The sequence below is a fragment of the Odocoileus virginianus genome, chromosome 30, assembly GCF_023699985.2.
Source record: "Odocoileus virginianus isolate 20LAN1187 ecotype Illinois chromosome 30, Ovbor_1.2, whole genome shotgun sequence".
In the NCBI taxonomy this organism is placed as follows: Eukaryota; Metazoa; Chordata; class Mammalia; order Artiodactyla; family Cervidae; genus Odocoileus; species Odocoileus virginianus.
This window is the reverse complement of record NC_069703.1, coordinates 34,790,200-34,816,073: the sequence shown is the minus strand read 5'-3', so window position 1 is coordinate 34,816,073 and position 25,874 is coordinate 34,790,200. Positions and strand designations below refer to the sequence as shown.

The window sequence follows — 25,874 nt, the reverse complement described above, 5'->3', positions numbered from 1 at the left end:
CTCACCAACTCCCGGAGCCTGCTCAAACTCATACCCATTGAGGCAGTGCTGCCATCCAACCATCTCATCCGATAGATGTTAGGATCCCCCTATGAAGAGGTATAAATCTTAGTCTCTGCCCCTCGCCCTCCCACCCCCACCCCGCCCCGTGCCAAGAAAGAGTAGACTTTTCTGGCTTTCATTTCAGCGGGGAAAAGGATATAAATACCTCTACATTAGCGTTAGCTGAGCTATAATGCAAACTAACAAAAGGCCTGCAGCTCGGGCAATGTACCACTGGGTTTGGGCTTAGGCCAAAGACTCCATGCCAAAAGATCCCCTCCACCCCCAGGGTATTCGGACCCATTCCTCAGGGCGTGGTTGCCTCCGCTGTCTGGGAACCACCCTCCGGGTCGGTTTCTCGGGCTGCCAGAGAGGGAGGGCACCGGGCGACAGCAGGTACGGCGGCCCCTTTAAGCATCAAGCTTGTGTTGCAATCACCACCTCGGGGGAATGGTCCTTCCGGGGGGTGGAGCCTGTGCCTGTTGCAGCGACCAATCGGAGCCCGGCTTTTTCCGCGGGAGATCCGAATTTCGCGGCACGCAGTTTCGCGCTAAAAAAAAAAAAAAAAAAAAGGAAAAAAAAAAAAGCCGCAGAGAAAGACTCCGGGACTTCAGATCGAGGCGAGAGGGAGTCGGAGCGATCTGTCCCCCTCCCCCATCTGAGTGAATCGCTGTTTTTGCCGAGCCTGTGGGCATCCCAGAGCCCCCCTCCCCGGAGCGCGCCGGACTCGAGGGGCTGAAGCCTCCGGGGGCGCGGGGCCCTCGCAGGTCGCGGGCGCCCCAGGGGCGGGGCAGCCCCTGGCCCTGCCGCAGCCGCCGCCGCCGGCGCCGGGCGATCTCCAAGCGGCGATCTCCAAGCGCTGCCCGGCTCGGCTGCGGGCCAGGAGAGGAGGGTCCGGCTCTGCCTGGCCTCCGCGCCATGCCGCGGGCGGTGTGAGCCGCCGCGGGCTCCGAAGCCCGCAGGTGCCGGCGCGCGCGCCAGGCCTGGCTGGGAAGGGGGGCGCTGCACTCGCCATGCTGCGGGGGCCTCGGGCCCTGGCTCCGGCAGCCGGGCCACCCCCAAAGGGGCTGCCCGCGATGAGCCCCACGGAGCTGTGGTCGCCGGGCCTCAGCAGCCCCCAGCTCTGCCCGGCCACCACCACCTACTACACCCAGCTGTATCCACAGACTGTGCCTCCCGCTGCGGCGCCCGGCACCTGCCTCGACGCCACCCCCCACGGACCGGAGGGTCAAGCTGTGCGATGCGTGCCGGCTGGCCGGCTGCCGGTAATGCTGGGGACCCCTACTCACCCACACCCACCGCTTCCCTTTCTGCTTTTACGGGTGTGGGAAACGCGGGAGGGGCGCCTGGGACCTAGTCTAAGTGAGGCAGATCGAGTCTGGGGAGGCAGAAGGGTTGCTTTCAGCTTCCAGAACAACCCATTGCCCCAATATCTAAGGAGAAGAGCCTTTCCTTTTCAGACTTGGGATAAAATGAACTCATCCACTGGAATGGAATAGAAAGAACACTGGATCAGGAGTGTGGAGACCCAATCCACGACCCCCAGTGCACCCTGTGACCTTGGGGAAATCTATGGAATCAGTTTGCTGTCATTCATTCATTCTTTCATTCATTGTTTGGTTCAGAAACCAGTACTTGGCACCTGCTATTGTCCAAGCACAGAGCTGAGCCCAGGGATACCGTGGGGGCTTTAAAACAGGAGGAGGTCTCTCAGATCCAGCTGGCCTGAGACTCTCAATTTACCATCCAGCCAACTCTTTCCCAATTATCTGCACTAGGTACCACCCCCACCCCCCACCCCCAGCCCGTCTTCTGTCCCAGACAGCCAGTAGCAGGTGCAAGGTTGGGGCAGCCCTCTGAAGTTCCTTTGCTGATGGAGTGTTCCTTTCTCAAACCCCCAGGCCTGTTGCCAGGGAGGGCCCAAAGTGGGGTGGCACCAGGCACAGGGTGTGTTTCGTGGGAGTGGAATTCCTGGAGCCCATGAAAAATGAAACAACTGTAGGGTGGGGATGGAGTGGGAAGAGCCGTGGGGAGTGGGGGTGGTAGTTGGGGAGCCTGGTTTTTCATCCTGAGTGCCACTAATTCACGGTGTGTCCTTGAACAAGTTTTAGCCCGAGTCTGAGCTTCATTTTCCTTGTCTTGAAAATCTGTGTGTGGGGGGGTGGGTACCTGTGGGACTAATTCACCTCAGTTCTCTCCCAGCTCAAGGTCCAGGGTTTTGGAAGCAGGATCGGGGAAGGAAGATGGTGTTGTAGGTTGCTTTGTTGTGAGACGTGAATCAAGTTCATGTACAGAAACTGATAACCCCCTCTGCCCCAGTGCCTCTGATCTAGAGGCGCTGATTAGACCTGTGTCAGTCAGCAGGCTTCGGCTCCCAAGCTGCAGGCAGAGCCCCCACTTCCTGCTTCTGGAATCCTGCTTTGCTCATGATCAAGGCTTTAAACTTTCAGAGCCCCTTCCTGTACATTCTTTCCAATTAGGGGGAAGGAGGCAGGAGTGCTTTTCCTATTTTTACAAGTCAAGCACCCAAGGATAACCAGGAGTTTTGCATCTATCTCTTGATGACTATTTTACGATCTAAAACAGTTTTGTACCCTAGGAAGTAGATGGTGTTAGCAGCTCCATGTTGCAGGGGGAAACTGAGGCTCGGAGAGGGGATGTAACCTGTCTGAAGTTATATAGGGAGATACAGTCTCTTCTCTGCTTGACTTTCTCCAGTACCGCCTGATTTAGGAGCTGGGTGCCCCCAGGGAGGGGGCTCAGTGGTGGGCCCAGTCTCTCCTCTGGCCAGCTGCTTTCAGGCGACCCGGCAGAGTTTTAGTAACAGCTGTGGTTTTGAGCTGCTTGCCTCCCAGAGGAGCCGAGTGCATCTGTCTGTACCTCCCTCCCGGAGGGGCTCAGTGATCATAGCAAGAATGGCTCTTTTACTGAATGCATCTCATGTGCCAGGCACTGCTTGGCACTCTTCACATTCATTATCTTGGTCAAGATGCCTGGGATGAGGCATCTCACAGATGAGGAAACTAAGCCGAGTTGTGAAGTCACTTGTCCAGGTCCTCAGCCAAGACGTGGGAGCATCTCTTTGCCTGAGGTCACCCTAAAGGCCTCCGGGGCCCAGGGCCTCCTCTACTGCCAGTCCCCGGCTGCCTGGTGTCCCGAAGCCTTGTGGGCAGGCCTTGGCCCCCTGTTTACTCACTTTCATAGGGTGCGACCAGGAGCAGCTCCAACCCCAACCCTGGGTGTGGCCACTTGCTTTGTGGCCAGGCTGCAAAGTGCAGGGTGAGGCAGGATTTGGTGGGGAGCTGCTGTTTAAAGGGACCTTAGGCACTGCTCAGGGATGGCAACCAAGATCAGTGGCAGAAAGAAGGCGGGCACCCGGGTCTCCTCGCTCCCTGGCTAGAGCTCTTTCCACCACCTGTGGGGTGATCCGGCTCCAGTCGGGCACGTGGCCTCACCCTGCCGGAGCCTGGGAAAAGGGTGGGATCCTGCAGACTTCTTTGCTTTTCATTTGTCTGTATTTTCCAAACTTCCTCTGAGAATCAGCAAAGAAAACAAGCATTTTAGTGAGCACCCCTACAAGGTGGGTCAGATGAGGAAGTGTAGGCATAGGGAGGCCAGGGGGATCTGGAAGCGAAGCTCTCAGCTCCTCAACACCGGCTCCTACCCCTCACCCTCTAACTTAGGACTTGGGACTCAGGAGAGACGCGGCTCCACTCCCCGTGTGATTTTGGGCAAGTCACCTCCCCTCCTCTGAGCCTGGGTTACCTCACCTGTTGGGGGTGGTGTCTGGCATCACTGGCCCTCTTGCCTCTAGGGCTGCCCGAGCAAGGAACTTCGTTCTTCTCCTGTGGGGTTGCCAGTGTGGACTGGAATCTTAATCAGGCCTTTAGGTTAAGTCAGAGGGGCTGCCTAACAGGGTCAGGTTGGAGCCCACTGGCCTTTACTCTGAGGCACATCCCAATGCTTTTGAGCTCACCTCTGAGCCCTCCCCTTGCTGGTGCCCCTGGTTAGCGATCACAGCTCCGTGGCATGAGCAAGCCCTGTGCTGCCCTCTCACGGGATCCCCGATGACGGGGGATGAGCAGGCATCCCCGTTCTGCTGCTGGGGCTCAGGAGGTCCACCCGGATGGGCACCCGAGTGGCTCTGGCTCCAAAGCCTGTGCTCAGCCTCTCTCGGTCCTCATCCTCCCCTCGGTCCTCATCCTCCTGGGCTGGTCGTCTGCCGCTTCTGCTGTCCGGGCTCAGGCGCATCCGTGCTGACTTTTCTCTGTGCAGTGCTCAAAGGTGTCAGCGAGACATACTCACAGTTTGCTGCTTACGGACCCTGAGAGTGCAGGATAAGGGTGAAGGGGAGGAAGAAGAGGGAGGGGACTGGTGTGTGCATGTGTGAAGTAGTGATGGGGGCAGATGAACACAACCAGGTGAAAGGGAGGAAGAAAAGGGAGGGGACCAGTGTGTGTGTGTGTGTGAAGTAGTGATGGGGGCGGTGTGTGTGTGTGAAGTAGTGATGGGGGCAGGTGAACACAGCCAGGTCTTGACTTGAATTTCAGCGGGTTCTTGGGCAATGTGTATAGGATGGAGCTGAGCCGTCTGGCCCATGGCTTTGGAGTCAGACAGACCTGGGTTCAAACTCTGGCTGTCCTCTCTGTGTGGCCTTGGGCACATGGCTTACCCTTTCTGAGTCTCCGCTTCTCCTTCTGGAAGAGAGATTGCCATATGAGTTAGCGCTGGTGAGCATGCGATAGTCCCCGCACGGGTACTCCGTTCACGGCCCTCCCCTCCTTGCTCTGCAGGTCTGTGGCTCTTCTGGTGTGTTCTGTGAACTCAGCAGAGGCCGGTTTTCTTTGGGTGGGGGTGGGGAGACCGGGCGCCATCTCTGTCTCAGGTAGAGCTCAGCCTGACTTCCCTTCCTCTCCTTGCCCTGAACTCACGAGGTCTCCATTTCTTCAGCTGTAAAGTGGGGATTCGCGGTATGGAAAAGATTCAGTGAGGTGATGAATGCTGGGACTTGGTCTAAGGCAGGTAGAAGGTCTCAGTGAATGAGTAGGACTTTTTCTATAGACAAGATGGGACTAGAGCAGGTCACCGTCCCTAGAATCTAGCATCTCCCCAGCTGGGAGGTTAGAAAAAGAATATTCCAGAGAGACTTCAACAAGAGAATCGAATAAGCTGAGAGGTGTGGCGTTTGGATAATGTCCAGGTCTGGGTGGGGGTGGAGGAGAGGAGAATCATATCCAGGCTCCTCAAACCAAGGAACAGGGCTCCTCAGATCAGTCCAGGAAGACTTCCTGGAGGAGGCATGAGAAGGGGGGAGGAGGCATGAGACGGGGGAAGGGAGCTGACAGCAGCAAGAGCCGTCATCACCTCCCACACCTGTCAGCCCAGCTGTGATCAGCAGCAGTTAGAAGTCTCAGCCCTGTTGAGCATGACCTCACCACCAAAGGTTAAAATAGGCCTCTCTGTCTTAGCTACGGTAGGGGTGTCTAGGTGACTGGGGGAAAGGGAGAGGAAGGAAATGGGTTCAGCGACCCCCAGAATAGTTTGTCAAAGAAGAAGCTGAGATTAGCCTGAACCCCTACTGAGTGCTGAGCACTTGACAAAGGTTATCTGTCTCCTTGAAGCTTTAGGACAGCCCTCATCTTACAGAGGAGGAAACAGGGGCTCCTAAATGTGGAGCGTTTCCCGAGTCGCACAGCGAGCCTGTGAAGGAGTGGGGAGACCCAAGCCCGTATCTCTGACCTGTGCCCCAGTGCCCCAGTGCCCCAACCCTGCCTCTGCCCAGCCCTCGCAGGGAGAGAGGCCCCTTCCGGGCCAGCACCGCTTCTGGGCGTAATTGAGGCCGGGCGGCAGTGGGGTGGAGAGGAGCAGATGGGTCTGTGGTTTGATTTCCCCAGCAGGTGTTTCCCAAGCTTGGCGGGAACAGGGAGGGGGGAGCAGGGGGACCTCAGCTGCTTGTCCTTAAGACACAGGGGAAGGATTCATTGTCTGCCCCTCTCAGCAAAGAAAGAATGGCAAATAGAGTCTATTCAGGAGGCTCCTGGGGCCCTTGAGCTGGAGCCCACACATGGGGGTGGGGGGATGTTTGCACTTCTTCCCCATGTAGGCACCTCCCTGGGGTGTGGCACGGAGCCAGGAAGTCCCCTGAGCCTGGGCGGATGCCCAGCCCCACCCTGATAAAGGGCCAGCTGTGAGGCTGTGATGGGCATTCGGTCTGGCTGGGCCAGCTGCTTCTGCAAGGGGGGAGGGGGGCTCTCCCCAGCCTGATGTGGTGTAGGCCCCACCCATTCTTTCCTCCCTGTGTCATCCCTGGACGGGGTGGAGAGACGGATGCAGAAGTGACCTTGGGGCTTCTAATTAAGGAACCCTGCATTAAAACCCAGACTGGTTTTGGTAGCCTCGAGGGCCTGGGCCTCAGAAGATGGGAGTGTGGTGGGCCCCTCAGCAATAGGACTTCCTTCCCCTGAAAGCTTACTTTTCAAGTCACTGATATTTCCTTACCAGGTTACAGTGATTTTTTTTCACCCAGGACTGGTGGTAAACTGAGACAGGAGGAGGCTGCTGGCGGCCTCAGGGCTTTGGCCCCAGGTCAGGGAAAGGCTAAAGCAGGAATGCTTCTCAAACTCTGCCTTTCTCTCCTCTCTCTCCCCAAGGCCAAAAGGAAGCTGGACCTGGAGGGGATCGGGAGGCCCACGGTCCCTGAATTCCGGACTCCCAAGGGGAAGTGCATTAGAGTGGATGGCCTCCCCAGCCCCAAAAGTAAGATACCCACGCCGATGAGGTATTATCTCAAGGCAGGCTCAGGAGACGAGGTTGGAGTGGGGAGGGCCAGAGGGCCGCAGCTCCGGCCAAGTCACTAGGACTGATATTCGTAGCAGACTTTCTGGTTTACAAAGCAGTGTCCTATAGCTTCTCACTGGATCTTGCCAGGCAGGTTGATTATTCCCCTCTTACTGATGAGGCAGCTGGAGACCTGGAGCTTCAGTGACTTACCCAAGGTCATACTGCTAGTCAGTGGCGTCAGGGCCAGAAGCCAGCTCCTGCCTCTTGATATTTTGAATCCGTATTCTGCTTTGAGGGCTTTCCAAGGGTGTCTCAGCAGTAAAGAATCCACCTGCAATACAGGAGACCTGGGTTCAGTCCCTGGGTCAGGAAGATCCCCTGGAGGAGGGCATGGCATCCCACTCCAGTATTCTTGCCTGGAGAATTCCATGGACTGAGGAACCTGGCGGGCTACGGTCCATAGGGTTGTAAAGAGTCAGACACGACTGAGTGACTGAGCACCATCCTGGTTTGAGGGGGAGTTTGAGCAATGGTATTAACACTAATTTGGGGGAACTGAGACCTAATAAAAAAAGGTATGTGGCTGGGTTGGAAGATGGAGGCTCTGGAACTTACAAGTCTGGGCAGGGCCCTGACATGAGTGGTCACTCCTTAGCCGTATCATCTGTAAAACAAGGCACAGCCAGATCAGGAATAGTAAGAAAGTTTCTTCTCAGTTGACTAGTAGAGTCTTCCCAGAGCTCTTCATTGAAGGATCCCAATCAATTAGTAATGTCTGTCTTGGATGCAAAAATTGACAAAGCTGTCTATGTGCCAAATACTTGCTATCTATATATTAAGGGGTTCTAAAGCCCCCTTCTAGAGGAATCTGAGACTCTCTAAAACTCATTTCCCAGAACTAGTTTAGCCGCTAACTTGCTATATGAGTTGCAAGTCACTAGATTGCAAAAGTCTTCTTGTGGTTTAAGATGCTGCAGCTGAGGTGTGGTCTTGTGACATCGACCTCATTAAGAAAGGGACCTTTTTCATGAACCTGCTGCATGTGACATAACAGGACTGATTCCTCTCAGATAATCACAGGATGACACATAGAAAGAAAAGGCAAGTCTACACTTATACAGTGCTGGATGTCAATTATATCTCAACAAAACTGAAAGAAAAAAAAAAAATAAGTCTATAAACATGTTCTTGTCATTTCCTTCCTACCCTAATTCCAAATTCCTGACATAACTAGTAGGATTGGGTAGTGGTTAGGAAGGGAGACTTTTGGAGCCAGACTACCTGGATTTAAGTGCCAACTTGGCCACTTTCTAATTGAGGGAGTTTAGCAAATTACTTAGTCTGTCTGTGCCTCAGTATCTCATCTGTGAAATGGGGATGCTTCCATGCCAAACTTATCGGGTGTTATAAGGATTAAATCTGTTGTATATGGGAAGTGCCTAGAACAGTGGCCTACACACAGTAAGCATTTGTTGTTGGTATTGGTGGTGGTATGGCTGCCCTGAGCTTTGGTGGAAAGGTGTGAACCTAGAGTTAGAGTATTTGGTTTCCAGCCCTGATAACGCCTCCACAATTTGAAGCCTGAAGCAAGTCACTTTGCCTGTCTAGTTTGAACAATGTTTGAACACTGCTGGTGACTGACCACCTTCCCAGCACTCTGTAAACTGGGACGTGGGTGCTCATGTGAAGGGAGGGGCTTAGTGGCTTCAGGTCAATGGAGGAAGGTCCCCAGGGGCCCCTCTCTGAGCAGTGGCTGAGCCCCTTTCCTCCTCAGCCCCCAAGTCCCCCGGGGAGAAGACTCGCTATGACACATCGCTGGGGCTGCTCACCAAGAAATTCATTTACCTCCTGAGTGAGTCGGAGGATGGGGTTCTGGACCTGAACTGGGCTGCTGAGGTGCTGGACGTGCAGAAGCGGCGCATCTACGACATCACCAACGTGCTGGAGGGCATCCAGCTCATCCGCAAGAAGGCCAAGAACAACATCCAGTGGGTGTGAGTGCCTGGGCCTGGGGCAGGTGGCACCAATGCGTGCAGGTGCAGTGGGCGGGGCCAGGGGCAATAGCCGCAGGTTGCGCTGTGGGAGGCGGCCTGAGAGCAACATCCAATGGGCACACACGCTGGCTGGGGAAATCGGAGGCAACATCCAATGAGCTTACACGCTGGGGGTGGAGCCAATGTGTTTAAGAGGGGGATGGAAGCGCAAGTGTATACGCTAGAATAAAATGAGGAGAGCGTGGCAGGGTCAGAGAGCAATATCCAGCACGTGTAGAAGCTAAGAGTACCCCAGATCTTTTTTTTTTAATTAATTAATTAATTATTTTCCATTTATTTTTATTAGTTGGAGGCTAATTACTTTACAGTATTGTAGTGGTTTTTCCATACATTGACATGAATCAGCCATGGATTTACATGTATTCCCCATCCTGATTCCCCCTCCCATCTCCCTCTCCACCCGCTCCCTCTGGGTCTTCCCAGTGCACCAGCCCCGAGCTTGTCTCATGCATCCAACCTGAGCTGGTGATCTATTTCACCCTTGATAATATACATGTTTCGATGCTGTTCTCTCGAAACATCCCACCCCAGATCTTCTTGAGCCAGGGGTCCCAATATTGCCTTCTTCTAACTTAGGACAGTCCTCTGGGATGCTGAGCAGTAGTAACCTAGACTCCTTTCAGCTGAGATAAGGACTCCATCCCTCACTTCTTCAAGGTCTTATGGAACAGACCTGTAACCCCTGGCATGAGCTCTTAAGAGAACGCAGGCAGAGGAGTGAGGTCACTGCAGCTCCCTGCCATTTGGAGGAGCCTGCGGCATGGGGTGGGTAACGTTGAAAGCCTCCGCCCCCCAAAAGTGGAATCAGGCCCTGACTTGTTTCTTTTCCCTAGCCCAACCCCCAAAACTCAAGTTTCAATCCCTGGCAGTTCCCCGGGAGGTGGGCAGGACCACTGGTCTTTACAAGCCAGGGGGCGCCTTCACAGACCCTGTGAACAGCCTCTTCCTGGAGTTTCGCCTGCCCCGCCTGTGCAGCTTGGCACCACAGCCCTGGGGTGGGGGGCCCTGGGTGAAGACTGAGACTGACACCGCTGGGTGGGGCGGCTGCTCTGTCCCCAGAGGCCGGGGGCTGTTTGAAGACCCCACGCGGCCTGGGAAGCAGCAGCAGCTGGGGCAGGAGCTGAAGGAGTTGACGAGCATGGAGCAGACCCTGGACCAGCTCATCCACAGCTGCTCTCTGCACTTCAAGCACCTGACGGAGGACAAGGCCAACAAGAGATATCCTCCTTGGTTGGGAAGAAGGGGTCTGGGGGCAGGGGCCTGGGGCATGCTCGTGACCACCCAGAGCTGATGCAGAACCTCTCGGAGGGGCTGACCCACCCCAGGGGTCTGGCGTTATCACCGAAGAAAGATTTCCTTGGTAGCTTTTCCTCTTGGGTCTATTGAAGTTACTTTCTCACGATAAAAAAAAAGACAAGTACGTTTCCGTAAATCTGGAAAATGGAGAAAACATAGTATATGGAGAAAAATAAATAGAGCGTGTACCTGCTGTAGACAGCGTTTTAATATATCCTGCTTTTCTCCACTTGGCTTCACTGGTGGCTCAGATGGTAAAGCGTCTGTCTGCAGTGCAGGAGACCCAGGTTCGATCCCTGGTCAGGCAGGAAGATCCCCTGGAGAAGGCAATGGCAACCCACCCCAGTACTCTTGCCTAGAAAAATCCCATGGACGGAGGAGCCTAGTAGACTACAGCCGATGGGGTCGCAAAGAGTTGGACATGACTGAGCGACTTCACTTTCACTTTTTTCCTCCACGTAGTATATTACCATAGGTGGTTTTTACGTTGTTATACATCCTTCCTAATTATTTTGGTTGATTCACTTGAAATTGGTATTGGACCATTTTTTAAGCTATAAAAAACAGCAGTTTCATATGGTTTAACCTCATATTTTAAATGGTTTGAGAATGTCCTACTGAGCCCACTGTGGTTTGTTGACAAGACCTAGAACGGGCATTGAGACCAGTTCTAGGTTTCTGTGTCTGTAAAGCAACATTGTGATGAATATCTTTACAGATAGAACCCTTTCCTGAGTTTTTTACTTATTTCCCTGGGTCAGATTCCTAGGAGTGACTCAACGAGGTCAAAGAGCATGAATTTTGCAATGGCTGTACAGACAGTTTCCCCAAATGGTTTGACCCTCTAATTGGCATTTGGATCTGACCTTATATTTTTGTAAGGATGGGAGGCATTGTGAGAAATATAAATAAGACAGAGCTTATAATCTGGCTTAACAGTTGAAGCCATTATGTAAAAAGCTGATATAAGGCTGCTGCTGCTGCTGCTGCCAAGTCGCTTCAATCGTGGCCGACTCAGTGCGACCCCATAGACGGCAGCCCACCAGGCTCCCCCGTCCCTGGGATTCTCCAGGCAAGAACACTGGAGAGGGCTGCCGTTTCCTTCTCCAATGCGTGAAAGTGAAAAGTGAAAGTGAAGTCTTTCAGTCATGTCCAACTCATAGCGACCCTATGGACTACAGCCCACCAGGCTCCTCCGTCCGTGGGATTTTCCAGGCAAGAGGACTAGTGTGGGGTGCCATTGCCTTCTACATGATATAAGGCAGCATTATTTATTTTTTTTGGTCACACCACATGGCAAGTGGGATCTTAGTTCCCTGACCAAGCATCGAACCCACAGCCTCTGCATTTGAAGTGCAGTCTTAACCACTGGACTGCCAGGAAAATCCCTAAGGCAAATTTTAAAAACAATGATTTATGCCCCTATTTCTCAAGGGGTTCAATGTAGCTCATGATATTAAAAGCACAGGTTATAGTTAGGGGATGGTTAGAGGCTTTGAGAGGTGGGTTCAGATCCCTGCTGGGCAGGCTGGGAATTTGAATTTCGACCCAACAGTCGCTTCTCTTGACTCCCCTGCCCCTACACTGGCCTACGTGACGTACCAGGACATCCGTGCTGTGGGCAACTTTAAGGAGCAGACGGTGATTGCGGTCAAGGCCCCTCCGCAGACGAGACTGGAGGTGCCTGACAGGAGTGAGGTGAGAGGGGAGGCGTCTGGTGGAGGGCAGGGCCAGGGACATTGCAGGCAGCCCTGCGGGTTCTGTCCCCGGCACTGCCCAGGCCCAAGCTTTGCAGGTCCGTGCCGGTGGCCTTGGCAAGGCTGATGGTCTCCGAGCTGGGGCAGAAGAGGCAGAAGCTGGCAAGGGCATCAGGTACCGGCCTGAGAAAGCTCTCTGTTCCCGGTTTCCCTCCGCCTCCCGCCGGCCCTGAGTTCCTGTGCACCCACACACAGCGCTGTCGGTACTCACAGCAATCCTCTCCTGTTAACCGTGCCCTCCTAGCTTAAAGACCAGAGTTCTTTACACACCTTATGAGACCGTCTGAGCCCTCACCCCTCCAACCTCCTCTCTGCTGCTCCTGTCCTGGCTTCACTCCTGCCACCCTGACCTGCCTGCAGTCCCCACACCACGCTAAGCTCAACCCCAGTACAAGACCTTCTGACGTGCTGTTCCCTCCAGCCGAAATGCTCTTCCCTCTCTCAGCGTCATTATTTCTGTTTGGGTTTTAGTTGCAGCACACGGGCTCTCTGGTTGCGGCACCGACCCCAGAGCGCGTGGGCTTGGTATTTTGCAGCACGTGAGCTCTAGGGCACGTGGGCTCTTAGTTCCCCGACCAGCTTCCTTGAACCCTCGTTCCCTGCACTGGAAAGCAGATTCTTAACCACTGGACCCCCAGGGAAGTCCCTCTCTGCCTGGTTTACGGCTGTTCATCCTACAGGTTGAAACGTGAACGTCACCTCCTCAGGAAGCCTTCCTTGATTACTCCCCAGCTGCATAACCACCTGTCCTTCTCCTTCACATTTAACCTCCGTTGGCCAGGATGTATCGAAGATTACATAATTACGTGCCGCTTCCTCTATTAGAGGGTAACCTCCACAGAACCGTGTTCCACTCATGTTGTACTCCCAACCCAGAGTCTAATAAGGGCTCGGGACGTTATCTGTTTAGCAGAAAAGCATTAAGATAAATAAGGGCCCTGCCCTTTGAAGAATCTCAGGACTTGGTGGGAAAAAGAGCCAGCCAAGCGAGCAGTGACGCTGTCTTGCTTTGAGGGCCTGGAGGAAGGAGAGTTGGAGGAAGGGCCCACAGGTGATGACAGGTAAACTGAATCCTAAAGAGTGAATAGGGTCTTTGCCAGGAGAAGTAGGGCCAGGCAGAGGGGCTGCCTGGGCATAGGCGCAGACACCCGAATACCATCAGGAGCAGCACCTCTGTTATCGGCTGTGGCTTAGGTTGGTTGAGGCAGGCAGGAAGCAAGGGTGGGAAAGCCAAATATCAGTCTCTCAGTTACAGACAGCCACATCCAGCCCGCTTCAGTGAGGGGCACCCCAGGGGAGCCAAGTGACGGGTCCAGGGGAAGATTTGGGGGATTGCAGGCAAGGCTGGATTCAAGCGCTCAAACTGGGACTTCAAGTTGGCCTCACACCCTCCGTCTCTCTCTCTCTCTCTCTCTCTCTCTCTCTCTCTCTCTGCCATACTCTGGGCCAGCTCCCCCTTGCAGTAGCAAAGACAGCTTTTATGATACCAGCTCAGGCCTGAGAGTAGGGGAGGAGCGGTTTCTCAAAGGAAAATCAAAGCTTTCTCCCTAAAAGAAGGGGTGGGGGAGGTCTTGGGCCCAGACAGCTCTCTGCCACAGGCCACACGGGGCAGGCCCAGCGCCCAGCGCAGGGGCTGCGCGCTCGCATGGACGTTGAGAGCCTCGTGTGTCTGTCTACACACGCTGAGCCATGAGTAAGTGCCCTGGCGCCCAGACCCACGACCTGGCTTCTCTCCCTTCTCCAGGAGAACCTGCAGATATATCTGAAGAGCACACAGGGGCCCATCGAGGTCTACCTGTGCCCAGAAGAGGTGCAGGAGCCCCACAGTCCTGCCCAGGAGCCCCTCCCCTCCACTTCCGTCCTCAGCCCCGGCCCTGACTCCACCCAGCCCAGCAGCAGCAGCGACCCTGGGGTCACGGAACCCACGGCATCCTCCGGTGAGACCTCCTGTCCAGAGGGACGGGATGGGTGGGGCACCGGCCTTCGAGTCTTCCTCTTCCATATCAGCGTTTGTGGGATACCTACCTTCTACCCAGCAACAGGGAGACAGTCCTTCCCCCTACGTGTGTGCACTGCACATTACACTTTATAAAGCACCCGTACATCCCTTGTCTCAATGGGAACACTGATGTTGCTCTGGGCAGAGGACGGCTTGTGTTCGAATCCCAGCTCTTCTGCTTACCAGCTGTATGATCTTGGACAAGTTTCTTAACCTTTCTTTGTCTTAATTTCCTCATCTGTAACTTGGGCATAGTAATTAATAGGGTCTACTTCACAGGTTGTGAAAATTAAATGAGTTAATAAATATAAGGAAGGTGGGGACTTTCCTGGTGATCCAACGGTTAAGATATCACGCTTCCAATGCAGGGGACACAGGTTTGAATCCTGGTTGGGGGGACTTGAGATCCTGCATATTGCAAGGTGCGGCCAAAAACTACATATATAGGTAAAGCATTTAGAACAATGCCTGGCGATAACTGGCCATATTGTTTATTAATAGCAATAATAGTTACCTATTATTATCATTATGGTGGTCTCTGCCATTAGTCCTGCTACTTCTGTAACAACTAATAGCAAAGCTCCTTGACACTCAATCAGCCCTTAGTAAATGGAAACTGTAGGTTTTCCGAGGAAGGCTCAACAATGGACTCAGTTGCTGTGGAACACAGGATTAGTTGCTGTGATATGTGTGATCTTCCCGGACCAGGGATTGAACTCATATCTGCTGCATTGGCAGGTGCATTCTTAACCACTGGACCACCAGGGAAGTTCTCAACACTTTCTTAGGAGATGATAACAAAGGTTTTTGAACCACAACTATGTCTCAAGGACATCCATTATCACATAACTCCTCACATCAATTCTTGGGGTGGTTTTTATTGTCCCAGTTTAGAGATAAATAAACTGAAACAGAGTTGATGTGACCTGCCCAAGGCCTCCCAGCTGGAAGGCAGTGGAACTGTATCTTGAACCTTGGTCTCCACACTCGTAGCCCAGGAATCTCTCCACCAGGCACAGAACAAATCAAGGAAGGACGGTGGCTGGGAGGTGGGTGGTACAGCTATAAGCTGCCTACGCCTGGCAAGAGGTAGAATGAGGCTGTTGCCAAGAAGTAAGGAAGGGGGAGAGTCCCTGAGGGCTTCCCAGGGAGACTGGGAGTTGGGTAGGAGTAGAAAGGGGAGCCTCTGCAAGGCCTGTCCCTCCAAATGGTTTTTGCCCTTTTTGTTTTCTTAGCAGCAGAATTCCCCTAAATAGAACCCTGGTGTTTAAACAAATGCAGAGCTAGAACTGGTCTGGTGGAAAAGGCTTTTTTTTTTTTTTTGTGGTCTTGTGGCTTGTGAGATCTTAGTTCCCCGACCAGGGATTGAACCCAGGCCATGACAGGGAAAGTGCCGCGTCCTAACCACTTGACTGCCTGGGAATTCCCTGGAAGAGGCTTTTTGTGTGTGTGGTGGATGGGAGCAGGTATCTACAGAACACAGATTGGATTCCCTTTCTTTAACTCAAGGGTTAACAAAACTATTGCCTGCAGACCAAATCTGACCTGTTTTTATATGACCCATAAGCTGAGAATGGTTTTCATAGTTTTAAAAAATTGAGGGTTCAGGGTAGGGCAAGCGATGTGTGTGTGGCAGAGACCATACATGTCCTGCAAAGCCTAGAATACTATCTGGCCCCTTTACAGAAGTTTGTTGACCCCTGTTTTAACTCAATGCTTCATCTTATACAGAGCCCAGAGAGGGCAAGTGACTTTCCTTCGGTCACACAACAAGATAGCAACAGGGCTTAGACAAGAGCCCAGACTGCCAGTTCTTCTCTAGTGATCTCTCCTGGGTCCGGGCCTGGTCCGGGGCCCCAGGTTCTCTCTGCATCAGCCATCTGTCCCCCTGGGCACCTCCCAGTGCCTATCTCCCGGTCCAGACCTGTGCCCCACCCTGTTTTCCCTCCTCCTGCGACACTCTGCTTTTTCACTGCCCTGTCAACATGCGCGTGGCCCTCCAGACTTAGAGCCTTCAGTTCTGAGACCTTGGGCAGAGGTGGTGGACCTGAATGCAGAATCCAGGGCAAGGTTTTTACCTCACTCTTACAAGTCAAGAGCCTGAGGCCCCAGAGGACTAGAGGTTTACAGAAGAGCCGATGGAGGGGCCAGCTCTGTGCCAGGGCCCGAGCCCTTGCCACCCCCTCCACCCTTGTCACATGGTCTCTTAGTGATGTCCCTGCTGAAAAGAGAAGTTTTCCAGAAGGTATTATACACACACACATGTGCACATGCTCCACATTCTGGCTTGAAGCGGGGTCATCCTGAGGTCCAAGGGCCAGGTCCAAAGAGGAAGTCACTGCTGTCTTGGGACCCAGGTTCCCATCCTGGGAAGGGATGGTTTCCCAGTTCTGGAATCACCAGGGGAATCACAAAACACTTTGGGACCTTGTTTCCTTCGTCTGTAACGGGACGGTTGGAACCTGGGTCATTGAACATCCCTCTAGGCTGTGACATTCTGACATTCTGACATTCTGACTGAGGGTGCCCCAGCTGAAGTTGGGAGGCTTGGGTTCAAGTCTGCGCTTCCCCTTCTATGACTGGGTGATGGTGGGGGAGCCATTTTAACCCCTCTGAGCCTCTGTTCCCACGTTTCTAAAACAGAGATGCTAAAACTCCCTCGTGATGTTTGGGTGCGTTTCAGGCGAGGATACAGTGTGAATGTGACTTTAAAAGTTTATGTGAGCTGAACACCTACTATGTGTGGGTTTGGAGATGTTTAAGTGGATACGAACCATTCAGGGTACAGGGGAGGCACAGATGTTACAAAGAGCAGCTCTCTGCTGGATGTAATCAACAGCGAGAGAGAGAGAAAGGAGAGAGAGAGAGAGAGAGAGAGGGGAAATGAACAGATGGATGAATGGGTGGGTGGATGGATGAGAGGAGCTTGACCTGGGGTCGAACTTCTCACATGTGACAGCTCAGTAACTGCTTCCACAACTCAGGGAGGTGGGTCCTTATTTTTCTGGGTGGGAAAACCGAGATGCTGGGTCCTGTTGCCAGTGAAAGGGGCTAGCGTCTGAGCTCTCAGTCTTTTTCCTCGCTCCCAAGCCAGGCCTCTTAACACCTGCAGGCCTCTGCAGTGTGCTAAACAAACTTTCTTTTTTTTTTTTTTCATGCAAATACTACGTTTGATTGGCTTCTTTGAGCTTCAGTTTCCTCATCTGTAAATAGACATCATAACAATGCCTCCCTTGGGGCTGCTTGAGTGTCTGAGGAGGTGCCACAGACCTCTCCTTGAGAGGAGAGCGGGGTCTGGTAAGCCCTTGGTGGTGGTTTAGTCACTAAGTCATGTGCAACCCTTTGTGACCCCGTGGACTGTAGCCCGCCGGCTCCTCTGTCCATGGAATTCTCTAGGCAAGAATACTGGAGTGGGTTGCCATTTCCTCCCCCTGGGGGTCTTCCTGACCCAGGGATTGAACCTGCATCTCCTGCATTGGCAGGTGGATTCTTTACCACTGAGCCACCTGGGAAGCAAGCCCTCGGTAAACGGGATCTATTTTTATTTTTCAGAAGGGCAGCCTACAGACCAGCTGTTCTTTAGCTTCACTTACCATTTAAGCCTCTCAACAATCAGAGGCAGGTATCATCATTCCCATCTTCAGTCAGTTCAGTTCAGTCGCCCAGGAATGTCCGACTTTTTGCGACCCCAATAACCGCAGCACTCCAGGTCTCCTTGTCCATCACCAGCTCCCAGAGTCCACCCAAACCCATGTTCATCGAGCTGATGATGCCATCCAGCCGTCTCATCCCCCATCGTCCCCTTCTCCTGCCCCCAATCTTTCCCAGCATCAGGGAAATTCCCATTTTAGGGGTGAGGAAATGGAGTCCTGTGAACGCTGTCATCTGCCCACACAATTATACAGCTTGCTTGAGGTTTGTGTGTGTGTGTGCGTGTGTGTGTGTTGTTTGTTTGTTGTAATTCTAGGGATTTTTCATGAATTTTATTTTATTTTCCTTCCATCCATTTTTAAAAATATTTATTTGGCTGCATCAGGCCCTAGTTGAGACATGCAGGATCTTTGTTGCATCATACGATGATCTTTCATTGCAGCACGAAGGCTGTGTGCGGGCTCAATTGCCCCACAGCATGTGGGATCTTTGTTCCCCAACCAGGGATCAAACCTGCATCCCCTGCCTTGCAAGGCAGATTCTTAACCCCTGGGCCACCCAAGAAGTCGCCCAGCTCGGAAGTTGATCAGGCAGTCTGGCACACCAGCATGGTTGTATTTTCAAAACAATGCCTTGTTGGTAAGGACCAATTCAGGTGGTGAGATTCTAGGTGTCAGGGTATATTTGGCAGGGGATTTCCAGTGCCCTGCTCCACATGCCTGTGTAGGGAATCGCCTCCTTACATCTAAGTGGAAATGCGCTGGGTGTGCTGAAGAGGAGGTGATGGCCCGTGTGTCTGGAGAGGTGGGCGTGAGCTGTGGGAGGTAGGCGGGAGAGAGAACAGAAAGGGAGGCAGGGACCAGATCGTACAGAGCCTACTCAGTCCTGGTGGGAACTTGGATTTTATTCTGTCTTTTTTTTTTTTAAAGAAAAAACTTTTTGGTGGCCCCGCACAGCTTGTGGGATCTTAGTTCCCTGACCAGGGGCTGGACCCAGAGCCCTTGCTTTGGAAGTGCAGAGTCTCAACCACTGGACCACCAGGGAAGTCTCTCTAAGCCATTTTTAAGTCAGAGCATAGACTGAGGGCCAAGAGTTGAAGCGAGAAGACTGGTGAGGCGGCTCTGGCAGAGGCCTGAGTGAGGTCCAGAGGTCTGGGATGAGCCCCAGACCACAGCAGCGGGGCTGAAGAGCCAGTGGGTGGCGTGGAGGGTTGACGTGGTTGTGGAGGTGACCAGACTTGCTGCTGGGTTAGATTCGGGGGAAATGGCAGGATTTCAGATGATTCTTGGGCCTTTTGGCTTAAGCCCAACCAAGTGGCTGAAAGTGAAAGTCGCTCAGTCGTGTCTGACTCTTTGCGACCCCATGGACTATACAGTTCTCGGAATTCTTCAGGCCAGAATACTGGAGTGGGTAGCCTTTCCGTTCTCCGGGGGAATCTTCCCAACCCAGAGATCAAACCCAGGTCTCCCGCATGACAGGTAGATTTTTTACCAGCTGAGCCACCAGGGAAGCCCAAGAATACTGGGGTGGGCAGCCTATCCCTTCTCCAGCGGATCTTCCTGCCCCAGGAATCAAACTGGGGTCTCCTGCATAGCAGGCAGACTCTTTAGCAACTGAGCTATCAGGGACACCCAACTAAGTGGGTGGGGGTTTATTGAATATGATGGGAGAAGACTCAGGTTTGGGGAGTTGGACTATAAAGAAAGCTGAGTGCCAAAGAATTGATGCTTTTGAACTGTGGTGTTGGAGAAGACTCTTGAGAGTCCCTTGGACTGCACAGAGATCCAACCAGTCCATCCTAAAGGAGATCAGTCCTGAATATTCATTGAAAGGACTGATGCTGAAGCTGAAACTCCAATACTTTGGCCACCTGATGTGAAGAACTGACTCACAGGAAAAGACCCTGACTCTGGGAAAGATAGAAGGCAGGAGGAGAAGGGGGCGACAGAGGATAAGATGGTTGGATGGCAATACTGACTCAATGGACATGAGTTTGAGTAAACTCCAGGAGTTGGTGATGGACAGGGAGGCCTGGTGTGCTGCAGTCCATGGGATCACAAAGAGTCAGACACGACTGAGCGACTGAACTGAACTAAACCGGGAGTGTGGTTTGACATGCTGAGCTCTGATGTTGCGTAGACACCAAGTAGAGATGAAGCAGGAGCCCAGAGCCTGGCAGTGGGGGCTAGGCTGGAGGTGTCCACCTGGGAGCAGTAGGTCTGGAGACAGATATAAAGCCATGGGCTGGCTGGGATCACCTGGGCAGGAGTGAAACCAAAAGAGAGAAGAATCAAAGGATGGGGCCTCTGGGCTTCAGGGTTTAGAAGTTGGGAAGAGGAAAGGAGATCAAGGAGAAGCGGCCAAAGAGGTAGGAGGAAAAGCAGGAGAATCTAGTACCTCTGAAGCCAAGGGAAGAACATGTTTCCAGAAAGTTGCGAGCGACTGCGTGTGATTCTGCTGGCAGGTCAAACAGGATGAGGTCAGAGAACCGACCACTGGATTGAGCAACATGGAGGGCACTGGTTCCGTGGCGTGGTGGGGACAGACCCCAGATTGGAGCGGGCTGAAGCATGGATAGTGGTGGGGAGGTAGGGAGTGAACACGGGAAACTTTTTTTTTTTTTGGCCAAGCCAGGTCTTAGTTATGGCATGCGAGATCTTTAGTTGCGACATGTTAACTGTTGCGGCATGTAAGATCTCGTTTCCTGACCAGGGATTGAACCCCAGCGCCCCGTACTGGGAGCACAGAGTCTTAGCCACTGGACCACCAGGAAAGTCCCATGGGTAACTCTTGAGAAACTTCACTGCAAAAGGGAGCAGTATAATGGACTGGTAATTAGGGAGAGTCATGAGGTCAGGGGAGGAATGCTCTTTAAAGAAAGAGTTATTAAAGGATGTCTGTGCGTCCACAGGAAAGACCTAGGAGAGTGAGAAGTGTTGATGATGCAGGAAAAAAGAGAACAGTGAATGACTTCAGGGGTGGGGGCCTTGATGGTGAAAGTGGGGAGGGTTGGGAGCAGAAGCTGGGGGTGCGTGCAGGGACAGAAGAGGGGAGAGAGTGCGGGTGAAGGAGCGGGGCGCTGCTGGAGCTGGGGTGGGAAAGGGAGGTGTCCTGTGCTGTCGGGCGAGGGCCGGGATGGGAGACACGTGCAGGGTGCACAGCTACCCAGGGAACCTAGAGGCGGTTCTTGTTCTCAGAGGTCTGAATGGCGGAGGCTTTGGTGGGGCACTGGACTGGGCATAACCCTGTCTGTCTGTCTGTCTGCAGAGCCAGCACTGACGTCCCCGCAGGTCCTGCCGCCGCCCCCGCCGCCCCTTGTCCCCCTGGAGGCCACGGAGAACATGCTGGAGCTGCCGCACCCGCTGCTGCAGCAGACGGAGGACCAGTTCCTGTCCCCGACGCTGCCCTGCAGCTCCCCTCTGATCAGCTTCTCCCCGCCCTTAGACCAGGATGACTACCTGTGGGGCCTGGATGGCGGGGAGGGCATCAGCGACCTCTTCGACACCTACGACTTTGGGGACCTGCTGATTAACTGAATTGGCGCTGCCTGCACCCCCGACTCGCCCTGGGCAGCCCTGCCCGTTTCTACCTCCTCACAGGACGTGAGACATGAGGTGCTGCCCTCAGAGTGGAAGGGATCCCCCCCGCCCCTTCCTTTCCTTCCCACCTGCCAGTCGGTGCTGTCCCGGGGGAGGTGGAGGATACGGGGTGGGAACCCAGCAGGGGTGAGGCCCTGTCCTTCCTCCTGGAAGCCGGACCTGGGAAGGCCTGGTCGGTCTCCTGATCTCTGACCTCTTGCCTGAAGGGCTCTAGAGGAGGGGACTGGGTCCAAGGAGAGGCCCAGCGACTGCCTTTTTGAGGGGCCACTAGGTCCCTCAGTTTATCGAGAAGCACTTAATGCCTTTGTATTTATTGCAGGTTGAGTTTTGTTTATCTGCCCTCCCTGAGTTTTAGCAGGGAGGTGGTTCTAGTTTCTAGTAAGACTGCTCCTCAGACATGCCCAGCACCGTCTGCTGTCCAAGGGCAGGCTGGGGGCTTTCAGGGGCCCAGGCCAAATCCCCAACTGCCCTCAACACGGCGGGCTGGGCCCGAGGGCCCATCCAGTCTTCTGGAATGTCAATTGCACTTCGGCCTCCTCACTCCAGCGAGAGGGAGCCGCTGGATTCCCATTCTCTGTCCCAGAGCTGGGGTTCCTGGTGGGGGGAGGTCAGCCCTGAAGAGCTCCTGGGGAAACAGGGGCAGGAGCACAGAAGCGGGAAATGTTGCTATAGACACCTTTGCTCTGTGGTTGCCTCTCACTGGGACAGGTTGCCTCTCACTTTAATACTGAAGACATGGGAGGCTAAGGCAGCCTTACTGTAGACAAGGGTGAGATGAAAGGAAGAAACTGCCAGAAAGTACCTCTTGCGGTAGCTGCTGGTATGGGCCTCCCCATTCCCAGAAGCATTTTTTTTTTTGCCGCATTCGTTGAAGGGAGTGATTAAGGACCTCCCCTTGCCCCCAGCTCTCACACAGACCCCCCTAGAGACAGAAGTGACCATGGCTTGATGGCACGTTGGCTCCTTTTGTCACAGGATGTTGAAAAGGTGACAGGGAAGGGTCTTCATTGCAGACCAAACATTGGCAGCTAACAAATGGGGATATGTTTGTTTGATTACAGTCAGATTACCTCTTCAGGCTTGGGGTCCTATTAATAAGCCGGTCTTTTGACCTCCTCCCCATCCCCCAGAGGCTGGACCATCCCATGCTGTCCATATAGCCCGACTGGGTAGCGAGGAATCAGCTCTCCTTCCCCACCCAACTTGGGGTGGGGGTGCTCTGGGTGAAGCCAGGCTATGCCTTCTGGAGAGAGGCAGCCCAGGGTGTTGGTGGTCTGAGAGACCCACTACCCACCCACCCTCGGGCAGCTAGGTTTCCTCAGGGGCTCAGCAGGACAGCACTTTTTTTGTTTTTTAAGTTTGTAGCATTAAGTTGGTTTCAAATATGAAGTTGGCTCCGTGGGGTTGCTCCTGAGCTGACCTACTGGCATCTGAAGTTTGGAAGGTGGGCTTCTTTGGGGGTGGGGTCCGATGTGAGCTAACGCCCAGCTGGGGATGGTCAGGCCTTGTCATTGACCCAACTTCCTGGTCCTCAAGTCAGCACCCTCTCAGGAATGGTCCCAGCTACCCCAGTCTATAAACAGGGCCAATTGTTTGCCTTTTACAGAGGTGCGTGTCACCTTTCCTCTCCAGATACAGGGGTCTCAGCAAAAGTCAGTTTGGAAGCCCAACATGCCCAGGGCCAAGGGACTCCCCCCAGGCCCTTGGGTGGAGGGAAGGGGGTGCTTCCTGGGACCTGGTTTGGGGTGTGTGGGGCTGAAGATGGCATGACTGTTGTGAGATGGTTTAGCTATGTGCCATCTCGGAGGACGGAGACCTTTGACTTCCATGCCTGGGGCGCTGGCTGGAGCTTTCTCCTAGAATTAAATCAGAGAAAAAAGGAGAAGAGGCTGGCAGGACCCACCAGGAATGAATCTAATGATGAAGTCCAGCCAGAATTTAAGCTCATTCCCCAAAAGCCCAGCCACAGGGCCGGACAGAGGGGCTGCCCTTGGGCCCATGGCCTGTATCCAGAGCAGCTGTCCCCGCCCTCTCCCCTCCCGCCCCTCCACACCCAGCCTGGCCCAGGGCCTGGACCACCCGGGCCAATCCTCAGGTTCCAGGCAGGAAACAAGTTCGTGCCTCTTTCTTGCCAGTGACGCCTGAAACCTCCCAAGTTCCATCAAGTGCTTTAAAAAGCATTTTGAGTGGAATTCCCTTTAGGGGCCCAATAAACTTTAAAACCAGGGTAGAAGAAAAGCCAGTTTCTTTCTGAGGTACTTTATTTCTGCCAGGAAATCTCCCAGTCCCTCTGGCAGCACCCCTGTCACTTATGCCCCCAGGGGCACCTGAGGCACAGGGGCTGCCGGGAACCCAGTAGCATTAAGTCGTCTGGTAGAGTTGTTTGGAGATTTGAAGACATTTCTTAAAACCAGCGTCGCCTCCCTTCTCCACGGCCACACTGAGGTCTGAGCAGTGCGGCCACAGGGAAGAGGAGGACGTTGCAGTACATTAAAGCTGGCTGTCCTGTGATTTCGACTTCATTTCTCCTTTCCAGGTGTTCGGTCTCAGTTCTGTGCTGTGTTAGTTTTTAGTGAAAGAGTTTGGGTGTTCCTGTGTCCGAGCATTGTGTGGCTTAACGCATTTGAAGTGAAAGCCTTTTGGGGTTGTTTGCAAGCAGCTTTCTGGTTCTTGTCACTGCGTCCTGAAGTCCCTGCCTCATCCTTGGGGCTCTCGATGAGCAGAAACCCGGCCAGCAAGCTGCTGGCTCCTGGATGGGGCCTTGGACATGACACCAACGTCCAGAGGGAACCTGGTCCCGGTGCTGGGATTCCACGCGGGTCACTTATCTCCAGCCTGGTTTCTGGTCCTGCTTTGACGAGCACCATGTGAAACCTCATGTTGTGATGATTGGGCATTAAACGACAAACCTGGGCCCCTTGTGTCTGTTGTGCTTTCTGCAGGTCATGACCAGGGCTGGGTCTGGGCCCCCCAGGTCGGGGGTGGGGACTATTCTGACCAACTGGCTGATCCAGCCCCCCAAAACAGCCTCCCTTTTCTCCACTGGCTTATTACCATGCCTGAAGTGTCACCAATAAGACACTGGAGTTAGCACCAAGATCTAAAATGTGAACCCCTGCCTATATTGCCTCCATCATCTCTCACCTGAGCTATTTCAGTAGCTTCCTTAATACTCTCACTGCTACCCACTCTGCATCTCAACCTCTGTATCAGTGGTTCTCAAAGTGTGGCCCTCAAACCAGCATTCCCTGGGAACTTGTAAGAAATGTATATTCTCAGGCCCCACCTTAGATCTTCTGAATAAGAAGAAACTGATTCAGAGTGGGACTCTGAATCTGTCTTAATGAGCCCTCCAGGTGATTCTAATTCAGGCGACATCACAACTATGCCCCTCCACTAACCCGGAGAAGTCCTAAATTCTTATTTTAGGCTGCCCCACGCACCATATGGAATGTTAATTCCCCGGTCAGGGACTGAACTCGTGCCCCCTGCATTGGAAGGCAGTCTTAGCCACTGGACCACCAGAGGAAACTCCGCAGAGATCCATCTAACATAGCTCATCACGTCTCTGCCTGCTTAATGGGTGGCCCCTCTGCCCTCAGGATGAAACGCCCCTTTACTTGGTGTGAACGTCCATTTCCAACCCTCCAACTGGCTTACTCTACCTTTCCAGCCTTACTGACCACTCCCCACAACCTGTAGCCACATTGGACTTCTTTGTCAATTCCTGTAAACAGCAAGTTTTCCCCCTTCTCTGCATTTCACTGGGGCAGGCTCTTGCTTATTCAAGGCCCAGTTTAGTTTTTTGTAGAGGTTTTCCTTGACACTGGTACATAGTTATTAATACTTTGTACAGTTGATATGGTCTTTTATGGGTTATTGAAGACCTACTAAGTAGGTCTGGGAGCTAGAAATGAATAAGAATAGTCCCCATCCTCAGGATGATCACAAGACACAGAAATATAATTAGGGACTTGTATCTAGAATATGGGGCTTCCCTTGTAGCTCAGGTGGTAAAGAATCTGCCTGCAATGCAGGAGACCTGGGTTCAGACACGACTAAAGCGACTTAGCACGCACACAAGAGTTCCTTCTATATTCTAGATGTGGTGCGGTGTGGTTTAGTCGCTGAGTCGTGTCCGACTCTTGCGACCTCCATTGACTGTAGCCTGCCAGGCTCCTCTGTCCATGGGATTCTCCAGGCAAGAATACTGGAGTGGGTTGCCATTTCCTCCTCCAGGGGATCTTCCTGACACAGGGATTGAACCCAGGTCTCTTACGTCTCCTGAATTGGCAGGTGGGTTCTTTACCACTAGTGCCACTTAGGAAGCCCAGAATGAACTCAAAACTGAATAAATATATATAACCCAACTAAAAAAATGTACAAAGGATATGAATGGGCTTTTCTCCGAAGAAGATATACAAACAGCCATTAAGTACGTGAAAATATTCACAACCTCATTAGCCACCCACCAGGGAAGTGTAAATCGAAACTACGAGATACCACCTCATATCTACTAGGATGGCAATAATCAAAAAGATAATATTTAATAACAAAGTTGAGGATGTAGAGAAACTGTAACCCTTGTACGCTGCTAATCAGAATGTAAAATAGTACAACCACTGTGGGGAAAAGTCTGGCAGGTCCTCAAAACTTTGAACATAAACCCACCATGCAACCCGAGTAATTCTACCCC

General features: G+C 53.1%; 1 protein-coding gene across 1 annotated transcript; it reads left to right on the top strand.

Annotated features, from left to right (window-relative positions):
• The first annotated feature begins 916 nt into the window (after positions 1–916).
• E2F2 (E2F transcription factor 2) lies at positions 917–24,091 on the top strand. Its single transcript, XM_070458909.1, has 7 exons — positions 917–1,307; positions 6,693–6,798; positions 8,597–8,816; positions 9,936–10,095; positions 11,757–11,870; positions 13,674–13,866; positions 20,847–24,091. Exons 1-7 carry the CDS (start codon positions 1,056–1,058, stop codon positions 21,113–21,115), a joined length of 1,314 nt encoding a protein of 437 aa, XP_070315010.1. The 5' UTR covers positions 917–1,055; the 3' UTR covers positions 21,116–24,091.
• Positions 24,092–25,874: the final 1,783 nt, after the last annotated feature.

Bases quoted from the DNA above. Each gene is read 5' to 3' on its own strand.
- E2F2 (XM_070458909.1), top strand. From the start codon at position 1,056: ATGCTGCGGGGGCCTCGGGCCCTGGCTCCGGCAGCCGGGCCACCCCCA. The intron at 6,799-8,596 runs GTAAGATACCCA...TTTCCTCCTCAG, and splicing joins TGGCCTCCCCAGCCCCAAAA to CCCCCAAGTCCCCCGGGGAG. The intron at 11,871-13,673 runs GTGAGAGGGGAG...TCCCTTCTCCAG, and splicing joins AGGTGCCTGACAGGAGTGAG to GAGAACCTGCAGATATATCT.